Here is a 27,454-nt window from a genome sequence, read left to right as displayed (position 1 = left end):
CACTGTGCTACAGGGTCTTATGGCTAGCGACACTGTGCTATGGGGTGTGCAGGTACTAGTCATTGTGCTACGGGGTCTTATGGCCAGTGACACTGTGGTACTGGGTTTTATGGACAACTACACTATGATGTGGGGTCTTATGGCCAGTGGCACTGTGCTAAGGGTCTTATGTACAACTACACTGTGATACAGGGTCTTATGGCCAGCAAGACTGTGCTACGGCATCTTATGGCCAGCGAGACTGTGCTACAGTGTATTATGGAAAACTACACTGTGATACGGGGTCTTATAGCCAGTGACACTGTGCTACGGTGTCTGCGGGTACTTGTCATTGTGTATACTGGGTCTTATGACCAGCGACACAATACTTTGGTGTCTTATGACCAGTGACACTGTGCTACGGGGTCTTATGGCCAGTGACACAGTGATACAGGGTCCGAGGGTACTAATCACTGTGGGGTTTAGCTTCCTCTAATTTTTCTCTGTAGGCATTTGCATTGATTTTAAATGAAACTCATTTCTAGAGCCGGATTGTCATTCAGCCTGGAATGGCCTGTAGACTTGTTCCATCTGATGCAGCAATGTGAAGAACATATTGAACAAACTACGAGAAGCTAATTAACATGACTGCCAGCACATAATACATAACACTGAACACTGAGCAGATACTTCTATTGGTACATCTCATCCAATAATATTTGCTCATGTACTCCACATACAAAAGAAATCTCATCTCAGCCTTCAGCTTTGCATAGCCTACAGACAAGATCAATCTTATACACCCATGATCTGGGCTTAAGGGCTTAGTCACACGGGCACATCCGGGCGCCGATGCGCCCGTCTTCCTGCAGGATAAGACGGCCGCACTGCAGGTGCGGACGACTCTCCACACCACCGGCAGAAAGAACACATGACCGTCTCCATTGCCGGTCATGTGTTCTTTCTTCTGGCGCTGCGGAGAGTCGTCCGTACTGCAGGTGCCGCCGTCTTCTTTGTGCAGGAAGACGGGCGGATCGGCGCCCAGATGCGTCTGTGTGACTAGGCCCTAAAAAAATGTAACAGGCTCAGAATTTGTGTAAAAAAGAAAAAATAGCTACTCATCTCCTCCAGCAGCTTCCTCGTCCGGCACTGGATCCCCGGTGCCCCCAGCTTGGAAGAATCCAGCTGGCGGTCGCATGCCATTCATTGTGCACATGAATACTCAGCCAAACACGGGCATCAGCAATGATTTCTCCACGGCCACCGATGCCTGTGATTGTCTGAGTGGTCATGTGCACAACGAACGGCACATGACTTCCAGCCTGTTCCTTCCGCATTACAAGCGTGAGGCATCGGCTGCAGCGCTGGGCAAGATGCCCCTCTTTCCAGTGGACAGTGTCTTATATAGATTTTTGCTCCAATAGACTTTACTTTTTTACATGTATAGCTGCCTGGACACTATGTATATTTTCTTTTTTTATTAACTGTAACTATCGCTCAATTTTGGAGTAGGGCTTATACTTCAAGCATCCTCACAAAACCTGAAAAAGCATTCTGCATCCTCAAAAATCCAGTAAAACCAAGCTAGGGCTTATTATCGGGGTGGGTCTTATTTTTACTATGGGGTCACTTTTATTATTGGAGCCACTCTGATTACTGGAGTTGCTTACTACTGGGATCACTGTTATTACTCTGCTCACTATGGGGGGTCACTATCACTACTGGGTCCACTAAGGGGGTCATTGTTATTACTGGGGCCGCTATGGGGGTCACTCTCATTACTGGAGTCACTTACTACTGGGGTCACTATTATTACTGGGTCACTTTGGGGGACACTGTTACTACTGTGGCTACTATGATGTTACTATCACTACTGGGGCCATTATGGGGGTCTCTATCACTACTGGGGCCACTATGGTGGGTCACTGTTATTACTGGGTCTACTATGAGGGTCACTCATTACTGGGGTCACTATGGGGGTCACTTACTATTGGGGCTACTATGCGGGACACTATAACTACTGGGGATATCATGGGGGACCCTATTACTACTGGGGCCACTATGGGGGTCACTTATTATTGGAGCCACTTGGAAAACTGTGGTCACTTAGTACTGAAGCTACTATGGGGGACACTATTATTACTGAGGTCACTATGGATACCACTTTTATTATTGGAGACACTCTGTGGTCACTTACTACTCTCAGTTACCACTGGGGTCACTATGGGGGTCACTATCACTACTGGGTCCACTACGGGAGTCATAGTTATCACTGGAGTCACTTACTACTTGGGCCACTATTATGACTGAGGTCACTATGGGGGTCACTGCTACTACTGTTGCCGCCATGGGGTTACTATCACTACTGGGGCCACTATGTGGGTTCCGATCACTACTGTGGTCACTATGGGCGTCACTTACTACTGGGGCCACTATGGGGACGCTATTACTACTGGGGTCATTATTACTATTGGGGCCACTATAAGGGTCACTATTACTGTACTGTCTTACAATTACAATCAGCCCTTTGAAGGCTGATGTGACCCTCGGTGAAAATGAGTTTGACGCCCCTGGTCTAGAGCAACTCCCCCCTATTCTTTGCAGTGAATCTATTACAATGTCACAATGAATAACTTCAGACAATGCATTCTCTAGTTTTCTTGGAGCCAGTAATCAGTAAAAGGCCTGGGTCTATAAAGTCTACAGGCCAACTTGCTCTAGAAAATCACATTAAGTTTTTAAAGTCCTACTTCAGCTGCCAACTTGGCTATTTATGATCCTTTAGCTTTCATTTCTCCTTGACAGATCGGAGGCTGAATATCAAACAGTGGACTTGATTAACTTTAGAAAAATGGAGTCCACTGTCTGCTGATCAATAGCTTTTGTTGTCTAGTAACGTCATAAATTCACTTGGCAATTTACAGAGAGATGCCACAAGATCCAACAGGTACCTTCCTGAGTCTCAGTACAATGGTCGACAGATTATTAACACTTTAACAACCAGGGAATGGATTAAATGATCAGTTTTCTAAAAGTAGGTCTATTAAAATAAACCATGTACAAGTTATTGGCTCTACTGTGTACAATAAATTACCTTTTTTGAAACACTTATTAATCTAATAAATAATCACAACTAAATGTTGATACATCATGGGTACATTCACATCTGGCAGATTTGCAGCAGATTTTCCACACCAGAATATTTGCAGCAGCAAATCTGCACTAAATGATGTGGATTCGCCGCAGCTTTCACTTTTCCAAATGAGGCAGTGAAATCTGCAGCAAAATCCCCAAGTTACAGTACATTTGGATTTTGATGCGGCTTTTGCTGCGGAAAATACTACATGTGAATGAAGCTAAATAGATATACTAGATTGATACAACTTAAAGAGATTTTCCCGTCATATATCGTTAGAATATGCCATTAATTTATGGACATTGAGGATCCGATTTCTGAAATCCCTGGCAATCCAGAGAAGATGGGACTGGTGTCCTTTGGGCTCTTCTCTTGCGCAGTGGCACTCCTGGCCAATGTTGTATGAGCCGGTGGGGTTGGAATACAGGCACTGGTCAGGAATACCGCTGTGCAGTGAAAAATTAGTGAAAGAGTGCTGTGTCCCTTCTGTCTAAGAATTTTTGGCAGTCAGACCCCCATCAAACAGTATGTGATAGCATATCCTAGAATCATGCCATAACTTAATATAGTAGGAATGCCCCTTTACATGGGTCATCCAAATATATTATCTTATATTTTTCCTCACAGAAATACCAGAATAATAACATTAAGGGCTCAGTCACACGGCGTTTTGACAGGAGTTTTTCCGCATGGAAAAAAGATTGCACTAGATAGAACCAATGCTTTTCAATGTTAGCGGTCACATGTGCAAATTTTACATGCGGAAAAAACGCCTGCGGCGAAAATTATAGGACACCGGTTCGCAGAGCGTATGTAACGGCGGCAAACCGGTGTTTTGTGTATGTGAAACCCCTGGATACCATTGCATGCAGAGGTTTCACCTTGCGCTCAATGGGGCCAGCGGCAGCAGCACCGACCCCATTGAGAACATACAGTGAAGCTCGCGATCCTCTGGCACAGCTGGCACAGCTGTGGCAAAGGAGCGCAATGTTCTTCCATTGAAAGCAATGGGCTGCCGGCAAGCTGTGCAGTGATTTTTGGGGAAGGGCTTAAAATATAACCCCTTCCCTGAAAATCAATCCAAAAATGTGTTAAAAAAATGTATACTCACCTCTCTCCAGCTGCTGGAGCTCAGCCGCGTCCATCTGGCTCTTGTCCTGCACTGCTATGAACAGCTTTCAGCAGGTGGGGATTTAAAATGGGCTGCCTCTGATTGGCTGAGCACTGTGACTAATCAGAGGCAGCTCTCAGCTATTAAATGACAGCTGAGAGCTGCCTCTGATTGGTCCCTGCGCTCAGCCAATCAGAGGCAGCACTCACCCATTTATGAATTCTTATATTTTTATAGATTTAATATATCAAGCGACAAAGAGAGATCTCTCCCCTTATCTGTTCATACCCAGGACTGTGACTGTAATAAGGAGGCGCCCTCTATGTCTAGAGAAAAGAACCTCAACACAACCGGTATTTTCTTTATTTCTCACATTTATATAGTACATAGCTATACTTTACCACAGTACAGAGAATGTCTTCACTTACATATGGTACCAAGAGGGCGCCTTCTACGTCTAGAGGAAAGAAGGTTTCTACACCGACATAGAAGGGGGTTCTTTACTGTAAGAGCAGTGAGACTATAGAACATTTTGCCTGTGGACGTGGTGATGACAAATTTGATAAAAGAAGGTCCTGGACGCCTGTCTTAAGTGTTACAATATCAAATGCTTTATCACTGATTTCTCGGTTTTAGGACTTAGTATGAAACACTATTCTTTATAAATATCCTCCATTGAGTCCAAGTGTTCATATTTGAGTTATTTTTTTCCCTTCAGATAAACAGTGAAATATGTGGTACAAAAACTATAAAGAGATTCATAAATTGTCAAAGGATATTAGCATTGTAATATTGGCAAATATCTATATAATTACATAAAAATGCTGCATCTAATATCCCACTATGTGACTTCCCATGATCCAGAAGGACTACGTATTTTACCGCATTACCATATCCCTCCCTCATGTGACTAGAACTAGAACAGGAATTAACTTGTGTCAAATTTGTGATCATGAAAGGAGCAAATAAAGAGGGGGTGGAGCAAACCCAATTATGTCAAGAGTCTGAGTCCCAGATGAATATCAAGGACTTAGAAGCCTCAAGAAGGATTTACAAAAAATATATATATGCAAGTGAATGATGGAGGTGCTGGCAACCAGATGACCCAACGGTGGCCAAGTTAAATGTGTGAAAGGCTTAAAAAACTGGAATCTTGGTGCTGCTCTCCAATGAAGATCCCAAGACAGTGGGATGAAATATCCAACTTCTTTTTTTATTACATGAAATCAAAACAATCAGATACACATTTCAGAGTGAACCCCTTCATCAGTCAGCTGGGTGAAACATAACTCTTGGGGCTGGGGATGTAGACCTAAAAGTGCTGGTGATAGCAGGAATGAAGATAGCTGGGCCTTGAAACACCTTGAGAAGTTGGGTCCACATCCCAAGGCCCAAGAATTATGTTTCACCCAGCTGACTGATGAAGGTGGTCACTTTGAAACGTGTATCTGCTTGTTTGTGATTTATGTAATAAAAGAGAAGTTGGATATTTCATCCTACTGTCTTGTAATCCTGATTGGAGAGCAGCGCCAAGATACTAGTTTTATTTAGCATTTTACACACTTGCGATCATGACATGAAGGAAGATCCCTCCCTCCCCAGTGAAACAATACTGACTGGAGAGTACAAAAAAAACTGGAAAAAAAAGAATACCAGCGACTATAACACTACTTGAGTAACAGGTACAACTAAACGAGACAGCATGTGGACTTCAACAACTATTTCCTATAGGGATAGATTTGAGATCTAGACATTTTCCTGAGACATCAATAATAAAAAATAGCATAAAAATAGAAGTAACACACTGGATAACCAGGAGAGAAAACACCAACAATCCCAGAAAACAACAACTACAGATGAAAAGATGGACATGAATTTATGTAAGACTCTCCTGAGGAAGTGCGGAACGTACCGGTCCCTGAATATGGGCCACACGGGCCAAAACCTACTGAAATAACTGCAATACAGAGAAGCATGCAAGAAATATCAGTTCCCTTCACCAATTAGAAAGTGAGTGAAATGGAGCAAAAGACACTTTACTTAAAAGCATTTACAGAAAGGCATGTAAGTGGAGATCAGTGATTTCCATCAGTACTTGTGAATGGTGTTTGAATACTTTATTTATGCTCCTTGGTATTAACCCATTCCTGGGATGATGCGTTCTTTCTTTTCCAAGCCAGTCATGACTGCAGATTGTCAAAGCTTAAACTGAAATGAGATTTATGTGTCTTTCCCATTAAGCAACATTCTCTGATGTGTAGATAAAGATTTAGTGGTGAATTTCTGTACGTCACTTCACAGGAATTAGGTCCGCACAGTTTATCAATTCTATTTCCTGGATTTTAGGAGCAATTACAAACTACCAAAAGTCTCTTCTACAAAACAGCATAAGGATAAAGCAAAATAAAAAAGGGAAAGTTACAATACGGCAATAAACAAACAAATATTTAATTTCTGGTAATGTTGGATGTTAACAATAGCGAAAAAAACACAAACAGATACCTCATGAAATACACACTAATGGCAAATAGATAAAATATTGGAGGTGTCATTTATAATACCAGTGCCTTACGGAGTGCCAGTGTAGTGGCCCAGAACGTATATTTCTGTCCCCTTTATAAATGTCATGCATGTTATGTCTTATGTTGGTGCGCTGTGCGAAGTTGTCTAGTAGAGATGAGCGAACACGTTCGGCTCCGCCCCTTTTTCGCCCGAACACCGAACTTTGCGAACACTTCAGTGTTCGGGCGAAAAAGTTCGGGGGCCGCCGTGGCAGCGCGGGGGGGTGCGGCGGGGAGTGGGGGGGAGAGGGAGAGAGAGAGGGCTCCCCCTGTTCCCCGCTACTGCCGCCCGCGCCGCCGCGCATCTCCCCGCCCCCCGGCGGCACCCGGACACTTACGCGCGAACACTGCAGTGTTCGGCAAAGCCGGTGTCCGGGTGCGGATGTGTCCGTAACGGACACGTTCGCTCATCCCTATTGTCTAGTCATTTTGTTATGTGCATTGCACAACTGCAGCAAATGAGAGGTTAATGTTTGCATTAGCCTGGGAGATGCCTGCAAATGTATCAATATTTGTCTTGTCACGTGATCTATGTTGTCTATAAATATGAGTGTTTTGGGTGTGGTAGTGAGTTGGAGAGAGAGTCTGTTCTTTTGGGTTCCTGAGTAAGAGTGCCAGCCACATGGGGGTACCTTCAACACTCATGTGATGAAGAATGGAAGAGGAGGAGCGGCTCCTGAGGATCTATATGCCAGTAACTGCGGAGGAGTGAGAGCCAGAGATTTCCCTCATCCAGGAGCAGTGCCTGTCAGATAACGTGGCCTGCGGGACCAGTGTCATCCTGTGTTTTCCTCCCACATCTTAAGTCTACTATTTTGTCTGCATGGCTGTCTTGTATCCTTGTGCCTTGTACTAAGTTCATGGCAAGTAAAGTTTTGCCAGGCCCTGACCATACCTAGGGACCTGGTATCCAAGGAGGCGGCAGCATCAACGGTGTAAAGATAGTAAAAAAAGGGTTTTATTGCTCCATAAAATGGCGACGTTTCAACTTAATCTAAGACTTAGATTAAGTTGAAATGTCGCCATTTTATGGAGCAATAAAACCCTTTTTTTACTATCTTTACACCGTTGATGCTGCCGCCTCCTTGGATACCATTGCATTTATTTGGGGTTGGGTTCATGACCCCACAGGTGGCTTGGCATATACAGACTGGAACCTCTGCACTGAAGTGCATGTGTTAGGTGTGCTGCGGGATTTTCCTATTTCTACATACCTAGGGACTAGAGATGAGCGAACATGTCCGTTACGGACACATCCGCACCCGGACACCGGCTTTGCCGAACACTGCAGTGTTCGCGCGTAAAGGTCCGGGTGCCGCCGGGGGGCGGGGAGATGCGCGGCGGCGTGGGCGGCAGTAGCGGGGAACAGGGGGGAGCCCTCTCTCTCTCCCTCTCCTCCCCACTCCCCGCCGCACCCCCCCCCGCGCTGCCACGGCGGCCCCCGAACTTTTTCGCCCGAACACTGAAGTGTTCGCAAAGTTCGGTGTTCGGGCGAAAAAGGGGCGGGGCCGAACGTGTTCGCTCATCTCTACTAGGGACCTGAGATACGTTACACAGTGAGGGTCATTCCGGTGGGTAATGGAATAGTGGCGTCACTCATGACAACCTTGTATCCTGTTCTCATGTTTATTGGCCATCCCTCTCCTAGGGGTGTCTGGAAGAGGCCCAGCGCTGCTCTGGCTGAGGCTAAGTGTGTACTTCTGGGAGGGAGCATGGTAAGTGCCACCGTGACAAGTGTCCACTCTACCCTCCCAGCTCCTCAACGTACGCCCTGTGTCCGGGAGTCTAGTAAGTGCCACCGTGTCAAGTGTCCACTCTACCCTCCCAGCTCCTCAACATATGCCCTGTGTCCGGAGTCACCCTATGGGATGGTGCATCAGGGCCCAGGTGTGACTGCTTCCTCTACATTCATTAGAACTACACACCCAGCTGGTAGGTACCAATGTTTGGTGTCATATGCAAGTCTACATATTACAATGGCCTTCATATATATGGATCTACATTGACACCCAGTTTGATAATGTATATTAATTGTGATGCCAGATTTGGAACATTTGGAAGTAGAAAAGTACATCTCATGTAAATCATTACACTGCGGTGAAAAGAAATCAAAAAACTATTTTAGAAATTCTCATTTGGAATCTCTGATGTACTTTCTGAATTCAGAATCTTTCTCCTTAAACTATGAACTAAGAGCGCACTAGCCCATCACCCAAGGTAAGGTAGCCACTTTGGAGACCATGTGGTGTGAATAAAGAAATTGACATGTTAAATACCTAAACAGTCATTAATCCTAAATTAGTCATTTCCCAAGATTTTTTTAGTGACCTATTTAGTCTAAAACTGATTCCCTTGAGAATTTTCTATCAAAATCAACATGTGAAATCACAATGAACTCAGCAAAGTAGCAGAACTCCAGCCCATTCCACATATGGAGAGATGTGCTCTTCCAGTGACCCCAATTATTCTGTCTTGCGTTCCACTGTGTACAGTGCACTCTTTAGGTAAGAAATAATTAAAAACAAAACACTATAGAATTGAATCATGCAATAACTAGCGCAGAAAAAGTATCTACACAGGAAATTGAAAGTAGAGGTCCCGTGATATTAGTTTTGGGAAGCAGACAAGTGTGATAAATACATATTATATTACTATGGTTGCTCTCAATCACCTGGGTTTTCTTTCAAGCATGCCAATAACTGTTCTCCATGCTTGGAACATAGAGCTTACCCCATGTATGCAGCACAACACTCTTCTCACATTACCTAGTTAATTAAGCTGAAGAGAATCAACAAACCTATGGAATATATATATACACATAAATACAATGCTGATAATAGCACAAGCTCTCAATGATACTTAGGCCGCCTGCACACGAGCGGGTCAGACCCTGCATGCGGGATTCCCACAGTAAAGTTCGACCCGGTGCCCGGCCAGTGAGCCCTGCTTACCTGTCCAGCATCTTCTCCTCTGCTGCTGAAGTGCCGGCCGACCCGCATAAGCAGTGCAGAGGACACTGCACTGTCGCTATGGCGATGGCGCGGCTGCCACGACCATTCTGCAATGATGATTGCAGAATGGCCGTAGGATGGATGGCTTCCATTGACTTCAATGGATGCCGGCCCTGCATAGTTCGCAAAAAATCGCAGCAAGCTGCGAGTGGAAAAATCGCAATCGATTTCTGATCGTTGGAAGGAAAGCGCGTATTGTCATAGCTTGCTGTGGGCTGGATTTTCTGCAGAATCCTGCTAAGATTTCGCAATGCAAATCCGCCCGTGTGCAGGAGGCCTAAGGCCTCTTTATGAAACCCAATGAGTAACATAAAAGTGTGAAAAAGACCATGCAAAAAACCAAAACACAATTAGGTGTAAAAAAAAGCCTTACATGTGTAAGTCTAACAGGCAATAGGCTAAAAATAAGTTCCGCACAAAACATTTGCTAAAAAGATTCAGTGAATTCAGAGTGAGTGGGTGGTTAAAAGGGGTTGATCAGTGTGTGCAGGACTCTGCTGTGACTGCTGCAGCCAATCACTAACCACAGCAGTGACCTTCTAGAGCCAGTGATTGGCTGCAGCAGTCACATGTCCTAATCAGCAGCAATCAGGAGGGACAGAAGGGTTGTAATCACACTGAGATGTTTGCTGAGGATCTGTGCATGAGTTTGGGGGAAATTTACATTCATCAGTAGCAGCACATGCAGAGAGGATTACTTAGAGTAACTGGATATTCATGAGCTGCCCGCTAGCTTCACCCACCCCGCCCTCCAGCCAATGATTGACAGCTGTCTGCCCATTACTGTGCATAGACAGATGTCAATCATTGGTTGGAGGGCGGAGTGCGTGTGGCTAGCCTGCAGCTCATGAATATTGAGGACTAGTAATTATTAGGAAATTATATAGTACCAGTGTTTCTGCTGGCGCAATGTGCCACACAGTACTGATACATGCATGTCACACGCACACAGCTCTGCTATATATACATCGCATTCAGCTCTGCTACATACATTCTTCAGACAACAGGGATCAAAAGCAGCACATCAGAGTCCTGCACACACTGACCAACTCCTGGTCATGTGACCCAAGACTGCTCCCACACAGGTGGGACTGATCACATGATGGTGACATCATGTCAGGTCCTGTAAACACAAGGCTGCTGTAGGTATTTATTAGTATTTCATCCCCTACAAACCCCTGTGGCCTCAGTTGCTATGAAATACTAACAAACACCTAGCTGGACCTTTGATGACATCAGGGGCAGAGCATGTAACTCACTCAGTCTTGCTCTGCCCCTGATCATCTGGAGTGAGTGAGTTACATGCTCTGCCCCTGATCACATGACGGTGATGTCATCAAAGGTCCTTCATTCAGAGATCTTCCCGAGTGAGTGAGTTATGCATCCCCTACAAACCTGAGCATGTAACTCACAGATGGACGGACAAGTGGATATTAGTATTTTGACTAGTTCTGTGTGTGCTGCTACTAATAAAATGAAAGTTTCTCCCAAACTCCGCCTTAGTATAAGGCCGGTGAACGGTTGTCCATCAGTACCTTCACCTGTGCAATGCCCCCCACCCGTTTAGCCGTTTGGCTGTCTGCATGCTGAGGGTTGTGGTGCTTCTACCGGCCCTCTTGTATCAATACATTGGTAAGTATATGGCCGTTTTCTTGGATATTTTTTTGAGGAAATATTTAAGAATTTGCCCCTCCCTTCTTATGGCCTGAGCTACGCAACTACAAGCCTGTTCATTCAAGTCGCCTTAGGCTAACTTCACATGAGTGAGTGCAATATGGGGCTGTGAGTCACGGCCCCATATCACGCTCCCTACCATGTGAATTCTCCGCCAATGCAAATCGTTTTTATGTAATTTCGGGGATGTAGGGATCCTCCGCTGTGGCTGTCAGCCATGATGGAGGACCGCAGAGTTTCTCCTATTGTTTTCAATGGGAGACCTTGCATCACGTGCACCTGGTGCACTGCTGCCGCCAGCCCCATTGATAGCGAGATAGCGAGATCGCACAGGAAAATGCAAAGGTTTGTTTCCTGCTTAGCATAGCATCGCGGTACCATGCAGGAAAATATCGCTCATGTGTATGAACCCATTCATAAGAATGGGGTTTATATTTGTGCGAGATTTCTTGATCTCACAACGCACAAATCTCACGCAATTTTCTTGCCCATGTGAAGGCAGCCTTAACGTTATATTGCTGACAGGCTAAAGTCAACTGTATACGGGGTGGAGAATGAACCCCATCATAAGGTGCAGGGCGTAGTTACTACTGTCGTAGATAGGGTTGTGTAACACAAGGCCTACAGAATAGAAAACTACATCTAATATAAAAGCCTACAGGCTTTTTCTTGCACCACCCTTTGCCCCCTTTGCGTGACCTTTGGTGGATGATTTTGGTGTCATTAGATTTGTGACATCCTCACCACCGCTGTAAAATCATAAAATGTGAGCTTGATACATTGAGTGCTCAGTCAGCCAAGGCCAAAGTTCCTATGTCAAGTCCAGCGGCGCGGTTGTGCATCAGCCAACAGCGCCGCCAGGGAGAGTCAAGAGTTGCTGAGCGATGTTCATATCAAGTACTTACCAGTTTGACTGTTGCCATGTCCCACAACGTGGAAGACCAAGTCGTGGATGGCGAACAGTTCAAGCCGAATCCTCAGCTCAACAGTTCTTAAAACATTTACAACCATTGTTTCAAACATTTTATGTTCGCGTAGCGATGGGCCAATCTGGTATAAGTAAACTAACTTACTGTCTATTGAGAGTGCGCGCTTGCCCTGACAAAAGGTTTGTGGTGTAAATCCCCCTATAGGTCCATAGGCCCCCCATACGAGCAGTGTGCTGGTGTTATGAAGCATACACATAAGTGTTTTCCGTCGTGTCATTAGCAGTTCTTGTACGGCCACCTTCACAGATACTCTCTATATAACTTATCGGCTCGGTGTCATTTTAAAGAGAACATAAAGTTTATTTGTTACAGGAACTTACCAGCAAGATGCTCCAGATGAAAAATCTGCACAATATTTTAAGCGGGGACTTGCGGTAAATAAGAATGATCTTCCCAGCCTACAAAATTGAATGCAAGGAGTAAAATATATCATTAGAATTGCAAGATAATATCTCAGTCTGCCAACTACATTGATTACTATTTAAACCCAAGGAGAAGATCACTTCTTCCTCCCTCACTGGCAACTTAAGAGCACATTCTGGGATTTTTCAACTTATTTTACATAGGAAAAAACTTTGTAATGTTAGGGGTGACTAACTTGTGTCTCTTGGGGGTACTATAATGTCTGGTTGGCATCCAGGAGCCTCAGTGATGGCGCAGGAGGATGACTCACAAAGCCAGTTTTTCAGACATACGCCATACTTCCAACACCAACCGTTCAGGACAATCTTGTGCTCTGATCAGTGAGTTAGGGGGCATTCATGCGGCCGAGTGCAATATTGGTCTGAGAAACTCTGATATCAGAAACACAATTTTTGCCTGCAATTTTGATGCATTTGCGCAAAAAATATATTGGTCCTTGCAGTTTTCACACGTTTTTCACTTGCATGAAAACTGCATGCTTTTTCGATAGTAAAAATAGAAAAAATGCATTTGCATTAAAGGGAATATATCACAATGGGACTGAACTCACGCGTGAAAATCGTCTATGTGAATACACCCTTAGGTAGAAAAGATAACAGATGTGTCACATTCTGGGGCAGTGCATGACATTGACAACTAACCTGGGAACCCAGTATGTGCGCCAAATTAGAAAGTAAGTTGTTGTCTTCTGTCAGGACTGCTAAGTTGTGTCTTTTGAGATAATAACGGCTTAGTTGTATTCTCATTTTGTTATTTTTGTCCTCCCTTTCCAAGAGCCCTAACTGTGTTGTTCTTCTGTCGGTCAGACTCTGTTTTTTATATAGGTTGTAGGACCTTCGATGGCGTCACCAGGGGGTGGAGCGATGACATCAGCAGGGGCGGAACATGAGAAGCACTCACACACATACATGAAGAAAAGTGGTCGTTGGTAGTTTGATGGAGCATGCTGGTATAACCTGGTATATCACTATATAAAGCAGCTGTACATACATAATGATATACCGGATATACCCAGGTAAGAGCTCCTTCAGAAGGGCAAGCGTGATACGTAAATCACGGCCCAATATTGCGTTCCCCGCCATGGTGAGTTTTCATGTGAAAACAGCTTCGCATCACTGCAGGGATGATGGGAATCCCAGCCGTGGCGGTCACAGCTGCAGCAGAGGATCAAGAGCTTAGCTGCAAGTCAGCAGGAAAACGGTAAACATGACACAAACAGCGCATTTTTCACTTGGTTTTTTTGGGTCAGTGTCTATTTTTTATCTTTTTTTTGGAGATGTTTCTGCTTAGACGTCTCCATGAATAATGGCAGAAAAAATGCATGCTAAACATAAGTAAACAAATAAGCACCACCCAAAAAACACCTGTGAAAAACGCTTATGTTAGTTAAAAAAATTTTGACATTTTTTAAATCCATTTTTAGGGGGGAAAATCACCCAAAATATTGATGGTTCAGAGAAGCCTTAAAGGGAATGTATCATTTGTATTCTTTTCACTAAGGAAAACCGGATAGTGAAACATTCCATTTATCTCTTTTTATTTTATTGTTATAGATTTTCTTTTTATTCTATTGTCTGTACACGACTACGGGGCGGCCATCTTGTCTTTACTGCAGTTCACAGCATTTAGAGAGATGCTTTACTGCAGAACTTATGCCTTTCACACAGTAAACAGAAGCTGATCTAATAATTTCTTCGGGAGACTATTCCAGCAGCGCTGTGACCTGTGAAGGGAGGGGAAGAGGTAAGCTGTGACTATCACTTTAGCCTTAAAGGGGTTGTCCTGTGAAAGCAAGTGGGGTTATACACTTCTGTATGGCCATATTAATGCACTTTTTAATATACATCGTGCATTAAATATGAGCCATACAGAAGTTATTCACTTACCCACTCCGTTGCTGGCGTCCTCGTCTCCATGGCTCCGTCTAATTTCAGCGTCTAATCGCCCGATTAGACACGCTTGCGCAGAAGGGTCTTCTCCCTTCTGGTCGGTCCGGGCACGAGCGGCATTCTGGCTCCGCCCCCTTCTATGCGTCATCGTGTAGCTCCGCCCCGTCACGTGTGCCGATTCCAGCCAATCAGGAGGCTGGAATCGGCAATGGACCCCACAGAGCCCACGGTGCACCATGGGAGAAGACCCGCGGTGCATCGTGGGTGAAGATCCCGGCGGCCATCTTGGAGGAAAAGAACGAAGAAGCTGCAGACAGGGGATTCGGGTAAGTAACTTTTTTTTTTTTTATTTCATCACATCCCTTGGGTTTGTCCTGTGCTGAACGGGGGGGCCTATGCAAAAAAAAAACGTTTCGGCGCGGGACAACCCCTTTAAGATTCTTACTAATATTATGTGTTTCGGTAGCATCGTGAGAGGAGTTTTTCAAAACTAAAATGAATCCAGAGCTCTCTTAGGTCTACGATGAGTCAGGCTCGGCTCTCTGGCTTAGACATCTTGTCAATTGAAAACAAAGTAGCGAAAGCAATTGATGCTGATGATGTGATTTCAAAATTTGCAGAGAACAAAGTTAGGAGACAAAGGTTTTAAGTGTTTATGCCCACAATGTTATGTAAATAATAATCTTTATTTGTATAGCGCCAACATATTCCACCAGGAAATTACACTTGGAACTGTAAATATCTTAATTTCAAAACTAAGGTGGGGGAGGGGGGGTTGACAAAAAAATTTCTGCGCGGGGTACCACCTCACCTTGCTACACAACTGAGATAATGGTTTCTTTTCCTGTTTCAGGCCAGTTAACCACTTTTAAGAGTGTTTCAGTCCCAAAGAACCAGACACTTTTTATACAATTATACCCATTGGGTGGTTTTATGTCCCTATATTTTTTCTGACATGCCAAGGCCATCTTTTATGCCTTCTCTCGCACAGCCCACTTTTTACCACGATTAGTGCGGTGTTTTAAATGTCATGCTAATCACGGCACAATGCTCCTATTGATTTTTAATGGGGTTTTGCAGACCTTCGCTCAATTTTTGAGCGCTATCTACTCTATTTTCACGTGCTTTAGCGCTTTTTAACGCACCTTATCACCCATCACAATGATGAGGTGCCTTAAAAAACACCGTGACATGAGTTCAAAAATGCTGCTTGAAATTGCGGTAAAATGCCACGATTTTGAATACGGCCTTTTGTAAACGCATGTGTGACAGTCGCCAATACCTTTTTTCACTGATTTGTTTTTTCCATTTTTTTATTGTATTAGCGGTAATGTGTACAAAAAGTAAAAAATATATATATTTTTTATTTATAGTTCTTTATTTTTAAAATTATTACATTTACATAAAAATGAAGTACAGGAATGGGTTCAAGTTTGTTTTGGACATTCTGATATATAATTTGTATAATCGTGGATTACAGGGCGCATACTGTGATAGTTTCAGTTAGCGGTGGCGGCGGGTCATTTTTTTAATATATGTTTTTATTTTTGCAACTTTTATTTTTTAACATCTCTGTCCCCACTGATATCATATACGACATCTGGGGGTCATTCACACTATATTTTTTTTCATTTCACACTTTTCTACTGTAACATCCATAGGAGCCCAAGTTACAGTGAAAACATATCCCTGGTGTCACAGTAGTCACTGTCAGAGCTGGTCAGGGGTCTGCTATGTGATTGCCGAGTCCCACAGAGGAAACAGCAGGCCACATCCTGCATTCTCTGCATAGCGCTCACTGAGTATTATGTAGCCTGTAAAGGAGGAGGTAGAAGCAGTTAAAAACCGCTTTTGTTTCTCTTTCGGGTCCTCGGCTGCATCTGACAGCCAAGGACCCAACCTGCTCTTGCAAGACAACAGGAACAGGAACTTTAATCCCATGACATATATATTTACTATTGGCCGGGATTAAAGCCCAGGACCAAGCGCTATAAATCTACGGCACTTGGTCTTTCATGGGCTAAATAGATAGTTATACATGTACAATATATACCGTGCTTCGTTACATTCTCCTATTACAGGAAGATCAAATATGCATATTGTTATTCTCCAAATGAGACAAAAACAAGGGAAAGGAGAAGGTTGGAGTCTTGGAAATATATCAAGCAGAGAGAGACCAAAATATAAATATATAAAATATCAAGAATTATGCTTTCTGTATTACCTATCATAAATGCTGGGTGGCATTTGATGATGTAATAGGTTTTGAAAAGTAGTTTGTGTAAGGACTGTATTTGAGGAATTGCAGCATACATCCCAAACCTCATGGAATTTTTTGGGACATTTCCTAATTTTAAAAACAATTTTCTCATGGGGATGATAGTACTAACCAAAGCGTAACTTGAAGCTCCTGGGCCCCAATCCAAAATCTGTAACAGCGCCTCCAACTATAATGCTTTTTTCATAGTACTGGGCTCCCTATATGGAGAAGAGAGGCCTTATGGGCCCCCTAAGGCTCCTGGACCCGGGTGCAACCACATTTCCTGCATCCCCTATAGTTATGCCAGTGGTACTAACCATATTACATCACTGATCTACAGTTGAAGGTCTCCTGTTTATCCACCCCATTGCTACTGCCATACGTGCCATAAAGAGTGTCTCATGTAATAGCGTTTGGACATGGTGTTACCATTGTTCAGCACCTAATAGGCCCAGTAAACAACTTTATGGGTTTTTAGAAAAAGAAGTCCAATCTCCTGGCTAAGTAAATTTGTCACTTCAACTCAAAAGTCTTGAATCTCCACATCCCCACACCAAGTGTATAAAGTCTGTTTGTGATTATATATATTGAGAAGTAGTGCATCCACCATTGTGGTGCAACCTAATAGGAGTAATATAACATTGATGCAAAATATACAGTTGAATGAGTTTATTATCCACTGCAGGAGACATCACTAGATGTGATTCCATAACAGTGGACCAATCTACGCTTGTTAGAGAAGGAATAATTGCTCTCCAATTATCCTCCAACTTTAGTTGCAAGGTCAAAAATTTGGACTGAATCTAATATGTATATATCTGTGACGCTTCAGGCCCCTGTGTATGTAGGAGTCCAATCAAAGGGTAGGATGAAATGGATAAGCAAGGCTTTGGATGCTGGGAGTTAATAGTATATAGGAATCTATAAAAATCAAATTTGGGATATATCGCGTGTCTGTTATAACTGTTCAAACTGTTCTGTTAATACAGTGAATAAATGTGGTAACAATGTTCCACCATTTTCCATCCAGTATTTAGTATCAGGGAAATTACAAAGGTTTGGAAGTCCTCTATTTGCTCATAAAGGGGTCTCAGATGGAATTTTCCGATCTACTGTCACGCTTTTAAGCTAAGTCCTTTATGTCCAACTTATGTAGAGGTAGAAGCTGTCTAGAATAAAATCTATGGTTTCCAGAACCGTCCATAAAAGAGTGGAAGAGGAGTAATACTATGAATGGTGTTCGGCATTTGGAAGAGGCCCAGTTGACAACCAGTGTTCCAAGTATCTCATCTGTCCTGCAATATAATATAAAGTCCAGCAAAGCCGTGTCCGCCAAATCTTTAGGTTGTTGTAATGTTTCCACATAATGTTTAGCTCTTGATTTCCCCAATATGAAAGCCAATATTAGGAAGTTTATAGCATTAAACTATTGCTGGGCTATTATGATATCAGGATGTCGTAGACTATATAGGAACTTCAGACGTACTATCATGCTAATAAGGTTTACTCTTCCATCTGCAGATGAAGGCAGCGAGCTCCATATTTTTAAGTTATCTTTTAGATAGGAAACTAAGGATATGCAGTTAAGGCCATATGAATATTTGTAGCCCCTAGGGACATGGACTCCCAGGTATTTGAATTGTAATACTATGTTTAGATGACATATCTCGTCCCCCCTTCCCCGATCTCGCACCGCTAGCAGTATGAACATGGATTTCTGCCAATTTATGAACAAACCAGAGAAAAATCCAAATTTATTAGTAATTGAAATGGCATGTGGGGGAACATATCTTGGGTTAGAAATAAATAACAACATACCATTGGCATATAAGCCAATGCGGTCTTCCCCAGGGCCAGTTATTGCACCCTGAAGAGAACAGTCTTTTCAGAGAAATGAAGCTAGGGGTTTAACAGCTACGACAAATAGAAGGGGTGACAATGGTCACCCTGATCTCGTCCCTCTGTATGGACTAATATTACTATGAATGTTGACATTAGACCCCGATAGGAACCTGTAGAAGAAAATATATAACTGCCAAAAAACGTCCATTTATGTGGTCTTTTTTAAATATTGGTCTCACTACACTAAAATAGTGACCATTATAATTAAAACCCTTCTAAAGCCCTTTATGTTTTGTCATATTTGTAAAGCATCATTTCTATCTAGGATTCAGATCTCCAACCTCTTCACCTATAGGCCTTAGTCAGACGGGCGTTTTTTCCCACGATTTGCGCATGTGTCCGGCGATTTTATAAAACCATTGCTTTGCAATGGTATCGGACACATGAGCGCTTTTTATGCGCTCGTCCGATAAATTATATCTGCGATTCCTGTTCTCTTCTCTACATGCGCTCAATGGGGCCGGCGGCAGCAGCGCCGACCCCATTGAGAGCATATACTTGACAAATCATTCTTCTCTGCCACAGCTGTAACAGCTGTGGTAGAGAAGAACGATGTTTGCCCATTGAATTCAATGAAGCCGGCAATACAGCCGGCTCCATTGAAAGCAATGGGCTGCCGGAAATCGCGGGATGAATTGTCGGGAAGGACTTAAATATATAAGCCCTTCCCTGCAATTCATCCAGAAATGTGTAAAAATAAAAAAAATATATATACTCACCTTGTCCCGGCAGACGGAGTTCATGAATTTATGAATGGGTGTGAGTGAAAGCTGCCTCTGATTGGCTCAGCGCTGAGCCAATAATGGGCAGCTCTCATTCACACCCACTCACACCCACTGCAGGCCGGCCGCGCTGATCTCCGTCTGCCGAGACAAGGTGAGTATATATATATATTTTTTTTTTTACACATTTCTGGATGAATTGCAGGGAAGGGCTTATATAGTTAAGCCCTTCCCGACAATTCATCCCGCGATCGCCCGCAGCGCATTGCTTTCAATGGAGCCGGCTGTATTGCCGGCTCCATTGAATTCAATGCGCTGGACAGCTCCGGCCCGTTTCTATTGAAACGCGGCTAGGAGCAGTTTTTTCAGGCGATTTTTCGGCCCCGGTCACGCAATTTGTGGATGCGCATCCGTCATGCGATCCGCAAATCGCGGCAAAAAACGCCCGTGTGACTAAGGCCATATGCTGTACATGGGTGTAGCTATAGGGAGTACAGAATGGCACCTGGGACCTAGCACCTGAGGGGCCCCAAAGGCTCTCTGCCACATAAGATGACACCAGTATTATAAATAGTAAATGGTAGGTGGGGACTCTGTTATAGATTTTGAATGGGGGCCCAGAAGCTTCAAGTTACATCTCTGCTTTATACCTTGATATCTATCTGTTTCTGCATTGATGCGAAGATGTTTCCGCGGCTCCTACAATGTATTTTTACACTAGTATTTTGCTAGTCATTTACTTAAGTGGGATTTATTTTCCTCTGCATACACATTTGTTCTGCACATGCCGATGATCAGGTTTCCAGTTAAAAACAGAAACACGAAGGGCCAGTATCAATTATTGGAAAAGTGTCCAGACCTCCTGTTTAATGCCGTACACATATGAAATAAGAAATAATACTGAATCCTGGAAGCTCGTAATCTTCAAGCTGAATTTCCACATATATTATGTTTTATTACAATTATTCTGGTTACACAAGATACAGGCGATCTGAGAAATAGAACTTCATTTCTACTGGAGATCTTGGGGATCAATGGAAGGTAAATAAATACACTCAGATATGTACATAGGAGGACATAACTGTAATAAGGTGTATTCGTCATATTTGTACAGTAACTATTAATATAGCATTAATATGAATTTACTTCATTAATTAAAAAGGCAGCATGAGATGATAAAAACACGTCACATTTTCTTTCTAGAAACTGTGACGCTCTTGGGCTGTGAGTGCGTTCAGGGGTCTGTCATCTTATTTAGGAGTCTGGTCCAATTTTCCCGCTAACAAATAGTAGATCTTGATGCATATCTTTCTATAAAGCGTTACCATGTACTGCCACAGTCAGTCACACCTGCTTACCTGTTGTGGTAGGTTGCCGTTCTCATGCCTAGGGTGGACTCCGCATTTGTCACCCTGCCCAGTCTCTGGCCTCGGCTCATAGGGCTCACGCAAAGTCTTGTTCCCTAGCTTAAAGGGTCAACATTTGCTCCACTAATTGTTCACCCACCACTCCACTAACACCTCTGGCTATATTAGGCATGCACACTAGGGATGGATATCTGAGCAGTCTGGTTCCACTCCAATTGTGACTTAATCTCAGTTATTGTGTGCTACTGGTTAAGACCTCTGCTTGCTTCTGAGTGCGTTTGACTTTTGAATTCCTTTAGCTACATTTCTGGACTCCAGTATCTCTCTGCCACCTGCATGGACCTATTGCCTGATTATAGCACTGAAGTATATGCTGATTGCCACAACCTTGCCTTCTCTTCCAGATATGTCTGTGTTCATGACCTCAGGTACTGCCCCTCAGCCTCGTGTAGCATCAGCAGCTATACTACTGAGACTATTTATGCGAGAAATGGCTTGAGGAGCCCAAAGCAAAGACGCTTGGTGTCCTCCAGGACAATGTGAGAAATGGGAAGGACCCCACTTGGTTGCGTCAAGGATGAAAATCAGAATTTCCCAAGTCCTGTCTCCAGTTATGGCCTTGAGCCAAATGAGTGTGCAGCAAGGTGGATCCACATTTTACGACTTGCACTGCTGACTGGTCATACATAATCTAGCAATCTATTTACAAATGCACTAAAAAAGCATACTGGCATTAGGATGTTTCGCTTCTATGTTTCCTGAGTCCCATCACCATTTAACACCTAGAAATTGAACAAGTTTACTAGAAGGAATATCTTACCAGCTTACAATTCAGTTTAAACTCATGCAGACGCTCATGTCACATCTGGTCTTATTTCTATGTGGCATGAAATTTCCTTGGAGACTTGTAATATACTTCTCTTTTTCAGTCAGGGATACATCATTGCCATTATCTTTACAAGTCTTTTACATCAGTAGTCATTACCCTTAACATACTACTCTTCTCTATAGATATTAGCGCACCGCTCATTCATATACTATTTCAGCAGTTCCTATGTTAGGGCACTCCACCTGCAAGTGATTGATTTTATTTGCTCCATATCTACATTTCTGTCCTCCAGTTCTCATAGGTGACAATTATACATGCCCAAAGCTACATGGCAACTTTAGTCACGCAACTTCACACTTGGTTGTGGTGATTCCCAACTTTTTTTACTATGGGAAACCCCTGAAACTCCTGTTTCTACCTCAAGTACATTTGGTATTGGAAAGGGTAACATATCTTCTAATTTTATATTTGGATGAGATTTGTTAGCAGTAACAGTTCTTGTACTCAAACAACCATCTACAAGCAAGCTATATTTATCATCCATGCTATAAGAATGACAGCTCTTGTTTATGTGGTCTTCTGGAAAAGCACTGACCAGCCTTCAACTAACACAATGATCATCTGTAACATTAAAACCACTGACAGATGAGGGGAATATCATTGTCTCATGACAATGGCACCTGTCAAGGAATAGGATATATTAGATAGGCATAAGGATTAGAGCAACTTTGAGAAAGGTCACATTGGTATTGCAGGACAACTGAGTTAGAGTATCTTCAAAACAGCAGGTCTTGTGAGGTGTTCTAGCTTTGCAGGGGTTAGTATCTACCAAAAGTGATCCAAGGAAGGACAACCAGTCAACAGGGAGCAAGGTCTTGGCCAAGTGACGCCTTGTAATATTAGTCCTGGAATTTCTGGAGATATAAACCTTTTTTAATAAGTGTAAATACAAAAAAAGTTTAGAATTGTGGACTGAATTTAACTATCAACAATATTTTTCCTGAAACAACCCTTTACAAAGTAGTTTATTTAGTTGGTGCTCCCAACCTTAAAAAGAACAAAGCAATACAATCTAATGGAAGCCATGATACATATTGCTATGATTCAGGGCCTTGCCTGCTGATTTCCTCCAACTCCTCCTTCTAGCGGTCATGACTCCTGCAACTTTATCTGTGGCAAACGTTGACTCCTCCTGAGTCTAAGGCCATCTGTTTCTGCCACCCTTAGGGTGCACATGCATACATGATCTGCCTCTGAATGGCCCAGTGCATGCATCAAGCTTTCCTATTCCAGGGCAATTCTGACTGGTCTTGGTCTATTTAAGGCTACACTTCCCAAAGGAGGATGCCTAAGCAGTTTGTCTCTCTAGTGTGCAAAAGTGTTATCGGGTAACATTTATGAAAGCTTCATGCCAGTTTTCCGGTGTAGAAAAGTCTCAAAAGTTTTGGGAGTGCAAGGGCCATTTGTGCAACAATTTTGCAACCTTTCAACCTTTTGCACTAGCTCTGACATTTTTTTCTTTAAGTGGGTGGGGCTTGTTGGGAGGGGACATGGCAACTGTGGACCGACAAATTTATGTATAATTTACACCACAAACTGGCATAAATAATGCCAAAAATGTATGCCTAGTAGGAACCAGACTTTAATTTATGTGAAGGTTAATACATTTAGAAGTGTGTGCCTATTCATGTATTCAGCATACTGTGTGTGGGAGATATGTTATTAAGGAAATGCTTAGTAAATTTACCCCCACAGTGTTCTGACAATTCTCCTAGTTTTGATCTGTGCCTATTTCACTCAGCTTTCCCATCTTCTCCATTCCTAACCTCAGCTTCTTTATTGACCATGCTTAGTCTAGCTGCTGCTTGCCCTGACCCTTGGCATAATTCACTGTTACATAAGACTTCCGCTTGTCCTAAACTCAGCTCCATCCATTCTTCTGGTTCCACATTTTGGAAATCCCTATGAGTTTGCGTCAGCTACCTCATAACTGAGACAACGTCTGGGGTGACAGCCTGAAGTTTCCTGCAGGAAAGACCAAACGCGGTCCCCAGATCTAGCTCTAAGCCAAAATCAGTTTTGCTACACAGTGGATCAACATCTGCGGTCTTGACACATGTACTTCATGTAAGGCTCTGTGCACTTTTGTGTTCGAAGTTCCGTTCAGGGTCTCTGATACAATTCTGTCTAGAAATCCCAGATGAAATAATGCTAGCTTAGGGAAATTCCTGACAGTGAAACAGAAGCCGGACAGACCCCATTATAGTCAATGGAATCCATCTGGCATTGTTCAGTTCTGTCATAGGATGGACGGATCCATTTACTGCAGGGTTTATGTTATTTCATTTCTTTAATAGAAGACAAGAATGGAAATGCGAATGAAAATGTGAACACAGTCTACATGATAGTGATGCTGAAAATGTGCACTTCAGCTTGGCGACTAGAAAATTTTGTCCGAATTTTGCATTGTCTTTCTCAATGTCAGCTGTTTGGTTTTCTTTTATACTGGCCAGGGAATGAATGTATCTAAACCGATGCTAGGGGTTGAAATTTTTGAGTTCTACAAATTGTCGATTTAACTCGGGTAATGGCAGTCAGAGAATCTAATATATATTTACGTATCACACTGCAAGACTATATTGTGCCTAACCAGCATCATTGATATTTACCGCCAGCGTTCACTGTTCCAGTAATTTATTCTTTCTCCATTCTGTACTTAAATGAGGAAGAAAGGTTCAGTTTCAAATAGTTAATCTCCTCCTTTGCCAACAATCTCTAGACTTGTGAAAATATTCCCCTGGCAGCCCAGGAGCCCATAGATGGGCTAAATACAATTACCATTCCTTACAATCTGATTAAGAGGTGGTCCTTCTCTGCACTAAAAATAGGCTAATAGTCTAATTGAGCGGTTAATGGCTCAACAAAAAAGCATGGGTACACTGGTTTAAATGTATCATCATTCAGCCTGGAGAAGAGGAAAATCAACTAAAAGCTGTTACCCATTAGCCCTAGAGGATAAGATCAGAGTGTTACTGTATAACTATGTTACAATGCATCAGGATGGAGATGTAATCAGAGCAGAGAATGGAAGGACAGGGAGGTGCCTCACTCTTTTCCATCCACCAAAGCAGATTGAACATTTAATAATCAAAGGGCCCTTTCACAAGGGAGGAATATTTCTGCCAGGGCGCAGTGGAATTTGCCCCTGCAGAATTCCACATCAAAATCCGCAGGGCTAATTGTGGTTTTTGATGTGGAATTGAAAGCTGATTTAAGCCATTTTCATTCTGCATCACAATCCACAGATAGCCCTGCAAGAACTTCGTAAGGGAAAAGCTGACATAGTGTTCTTGCAGGAGACCCACTTCTATGACACAAACTCTTTTCATTTTGCCAAGCACTGGTATCCTACAGCACTTATGGCTTCCTCCACTCACAAAAGAGCAGGAGTGGCAATTCTTATCAGCAAATCTTGCCCCTTCCAAGCATTCTCTTCAGACCTGGACTCACAAGGTCACTAGCTCATAGTTCATGGCACGCTATATGGCTTGTCCTTGAAATGTGTTCTTTATGCCCCCAACACTGGCCAACTTTCCTTCCTGAATTCTGTCCTTGATAAACTTTCTACCACTACAACCATTATCCTATTATCAGTGGGGATTTAAATACACAGTTTTTAGATGCCAGAGACCAGTTTACTCTTAGAACTACTTCGTGTACGCCCCCCAACACAAATTTGTCTACTGAAACTAGTCCGTAAACACCCGCTCTACGATCTTTAGCATGTAGGTAGTCTCACGGCAAGGCAATACTTCTCTTTCTCTCATCCTCGCCAGAATTCCATTAAATGTTTTTTCCAGAAACATGCCCACTTTCACTCTTTGCAATCAGCCACATTTGGTCCCATTTCTTGGTCTGATCATGCAATGCTATCTTTAACTCTCTGCCTTTCCTCCTCATTGTCCTGTGTTTGTCACTGAAATTCTCAATGAGCTTGAGAAAGGCCAATATGGCCGAAACGTCACCATTTTTGTATGTGATGGGAGAATACATTTTTCTATGGATTTGCACCCCTGTATGCTGCTGAAGTTTTTCTTATATTCATGGACATTGTTCAGGAGTTGGATTCAGTCTCCTAAGTACCTCAGCTACTCCATTTGTTAGCCCAACCCAGATTGGGGTTTATATGATGCTGCTGACACAACCTTCTACGTTTCTTCTTTGAAATTCTCAATGAGTCCATCTTAACCAACCCTATCTTTTGTGATAAATTGTGGACTCATTTGCTTAATTATTTTTTGGAATATGCCCCTAAAGCCCCATCCCTAACCACTTTATGGGAAGTGCATAGGGCCATTTTTTGAGGCCATTGTATAGTGCCAATGTCCCGCCGCCAACATCCCGCCTCAAGAGGCCAACTGCAGCCCTACTTCTGGCTTGCGAAAACTATCTCTGTGGATTGAAGGTCCAACTTTTTATTCGCTCTTCCAGGTCCCGCCTTTAAAAAGTTATCGATATCCACTCTCAAATTAAAGCTCTATCCAAGGTCATGGCAGAATATGTTGGCACTATATAAATACAGATTATTATTATTACACTAGACAGATTTTTTACAAGCAACAAGGCACACTTCTTATTGGGCAAACAACTATGTGATAAGATGACCAAATCTGCCCTGGATGCCCTCAGAGACCCCTCTAGCACTATATTATACATTCCCCCAAATTGTCATGACTTTTAAAAAAATACTACTCTTCTCTCTGTGAACAGTCATGCACCACCTCCTGGATGATTACCTCTCCTCCTGCTCCTTGTCTGCACTGCCAAGTGAAGCTTAGCCCCCTATGGGCGCCTGCACACGAGCGGAAATTCCGCCGTGGGATTTCCGCCGCTGGAAGCCTGCATAGGATTGCGCTAACAAACGCAATCCTGTGCAGACGGCCGCGGTTTGGCCGCGTGACATCTCGCACGGCAAACAAACCGCGGCATGTTCTTTTTCTGTGCAGGGCTCGCAGAGCCTTGCACAGAAACGTCACTCACCTGCCGCCGGCTCCGGTCTGCGCATGCGCCGGCTGCCCGGCAAGCCGGCACATCAAACAGTCGGAGCCGCAGGCGCGGGTGAGTATGCGCTGGTCCCTGCAGGCGGATCTGACCCGCCCATCTGCAGGCGGCCTAAATCAAGAGGCCTCAGCAGAACAGCTGGAAGGTGTCCTGAAAGACTTACCAGCAGATAATTCCCCTGACACCTTTCCACTACACCCTTTTGCTCTTTTTTACACTCTTATCTCCTTTATGTGCCACCCTCGGCATGCTGCAGGACTATTTAAGATTTATAACCTTTTGGCCCTAAGGGCAAGGGGCCTTCCATCATTTCATGATTTTCACCAGAATTGCAAGATTCCCCTTACTGTGTCCATCAGCTATAACTGGAACAGGCATCTCTCAGTTTATGGAATGGGTGTCTTCTCTCCCATGTCTCCCTGTGAGCGTCTTTGTTTGGGTGGCTCCTGCACTATTATTTGTCTACAAAATTCTCCTATCAGAGTGTATTGCCCCTTCCTACAAACACTCCTATATGCACAAGTGGGAGAAGTGGTCCCT

At 43.4% G+C, this 27,454-nt stretch overlaps 1 protein-coding gene across 1 annotated transcript in view; it reads right to left on the bottom strand.

Annotated features, from left to right (window-relative positions):
• LOC136626559 (heparan-alpha-glucosaminide N-acetyltransferase-like) overlaps nt 1-27,454 on the bottom strand; it is a 315,606-nt gene that overhangs the window by 37,493 nt on the left and 250,659 nt on the right. The window contains exon 14 of the mRNA XM_066601610.1: nt 12,782-12,859. Within this exon, the coding sequence (XP_066457707.1) occupies nt 12,782-12,859 (78 nt within the window). The remainder of the gene's footprint in view (nt 1-12,781; nt 12,860-27,454) is intronic.

This window comes from Eleutherodactylus coqui, chromosome 4 (genome assembly GCF_035609145.1).
Source record: "Eleutherodactylus coqui strain aEleCoq1 chromosome 4, aEleCoq1.hap1, whole genome shotgun sequence".
Taxonomy (NCBI): Eukaryota; Metazoa; Chordata; class Amphibia; order Anura; family Eleutherodactylidae; genus Eleutherodactylus; species Eleutherodactylus coqui.
This window is presented reverse-complemented; position numbering and strand designations above follow the sequence as displayed.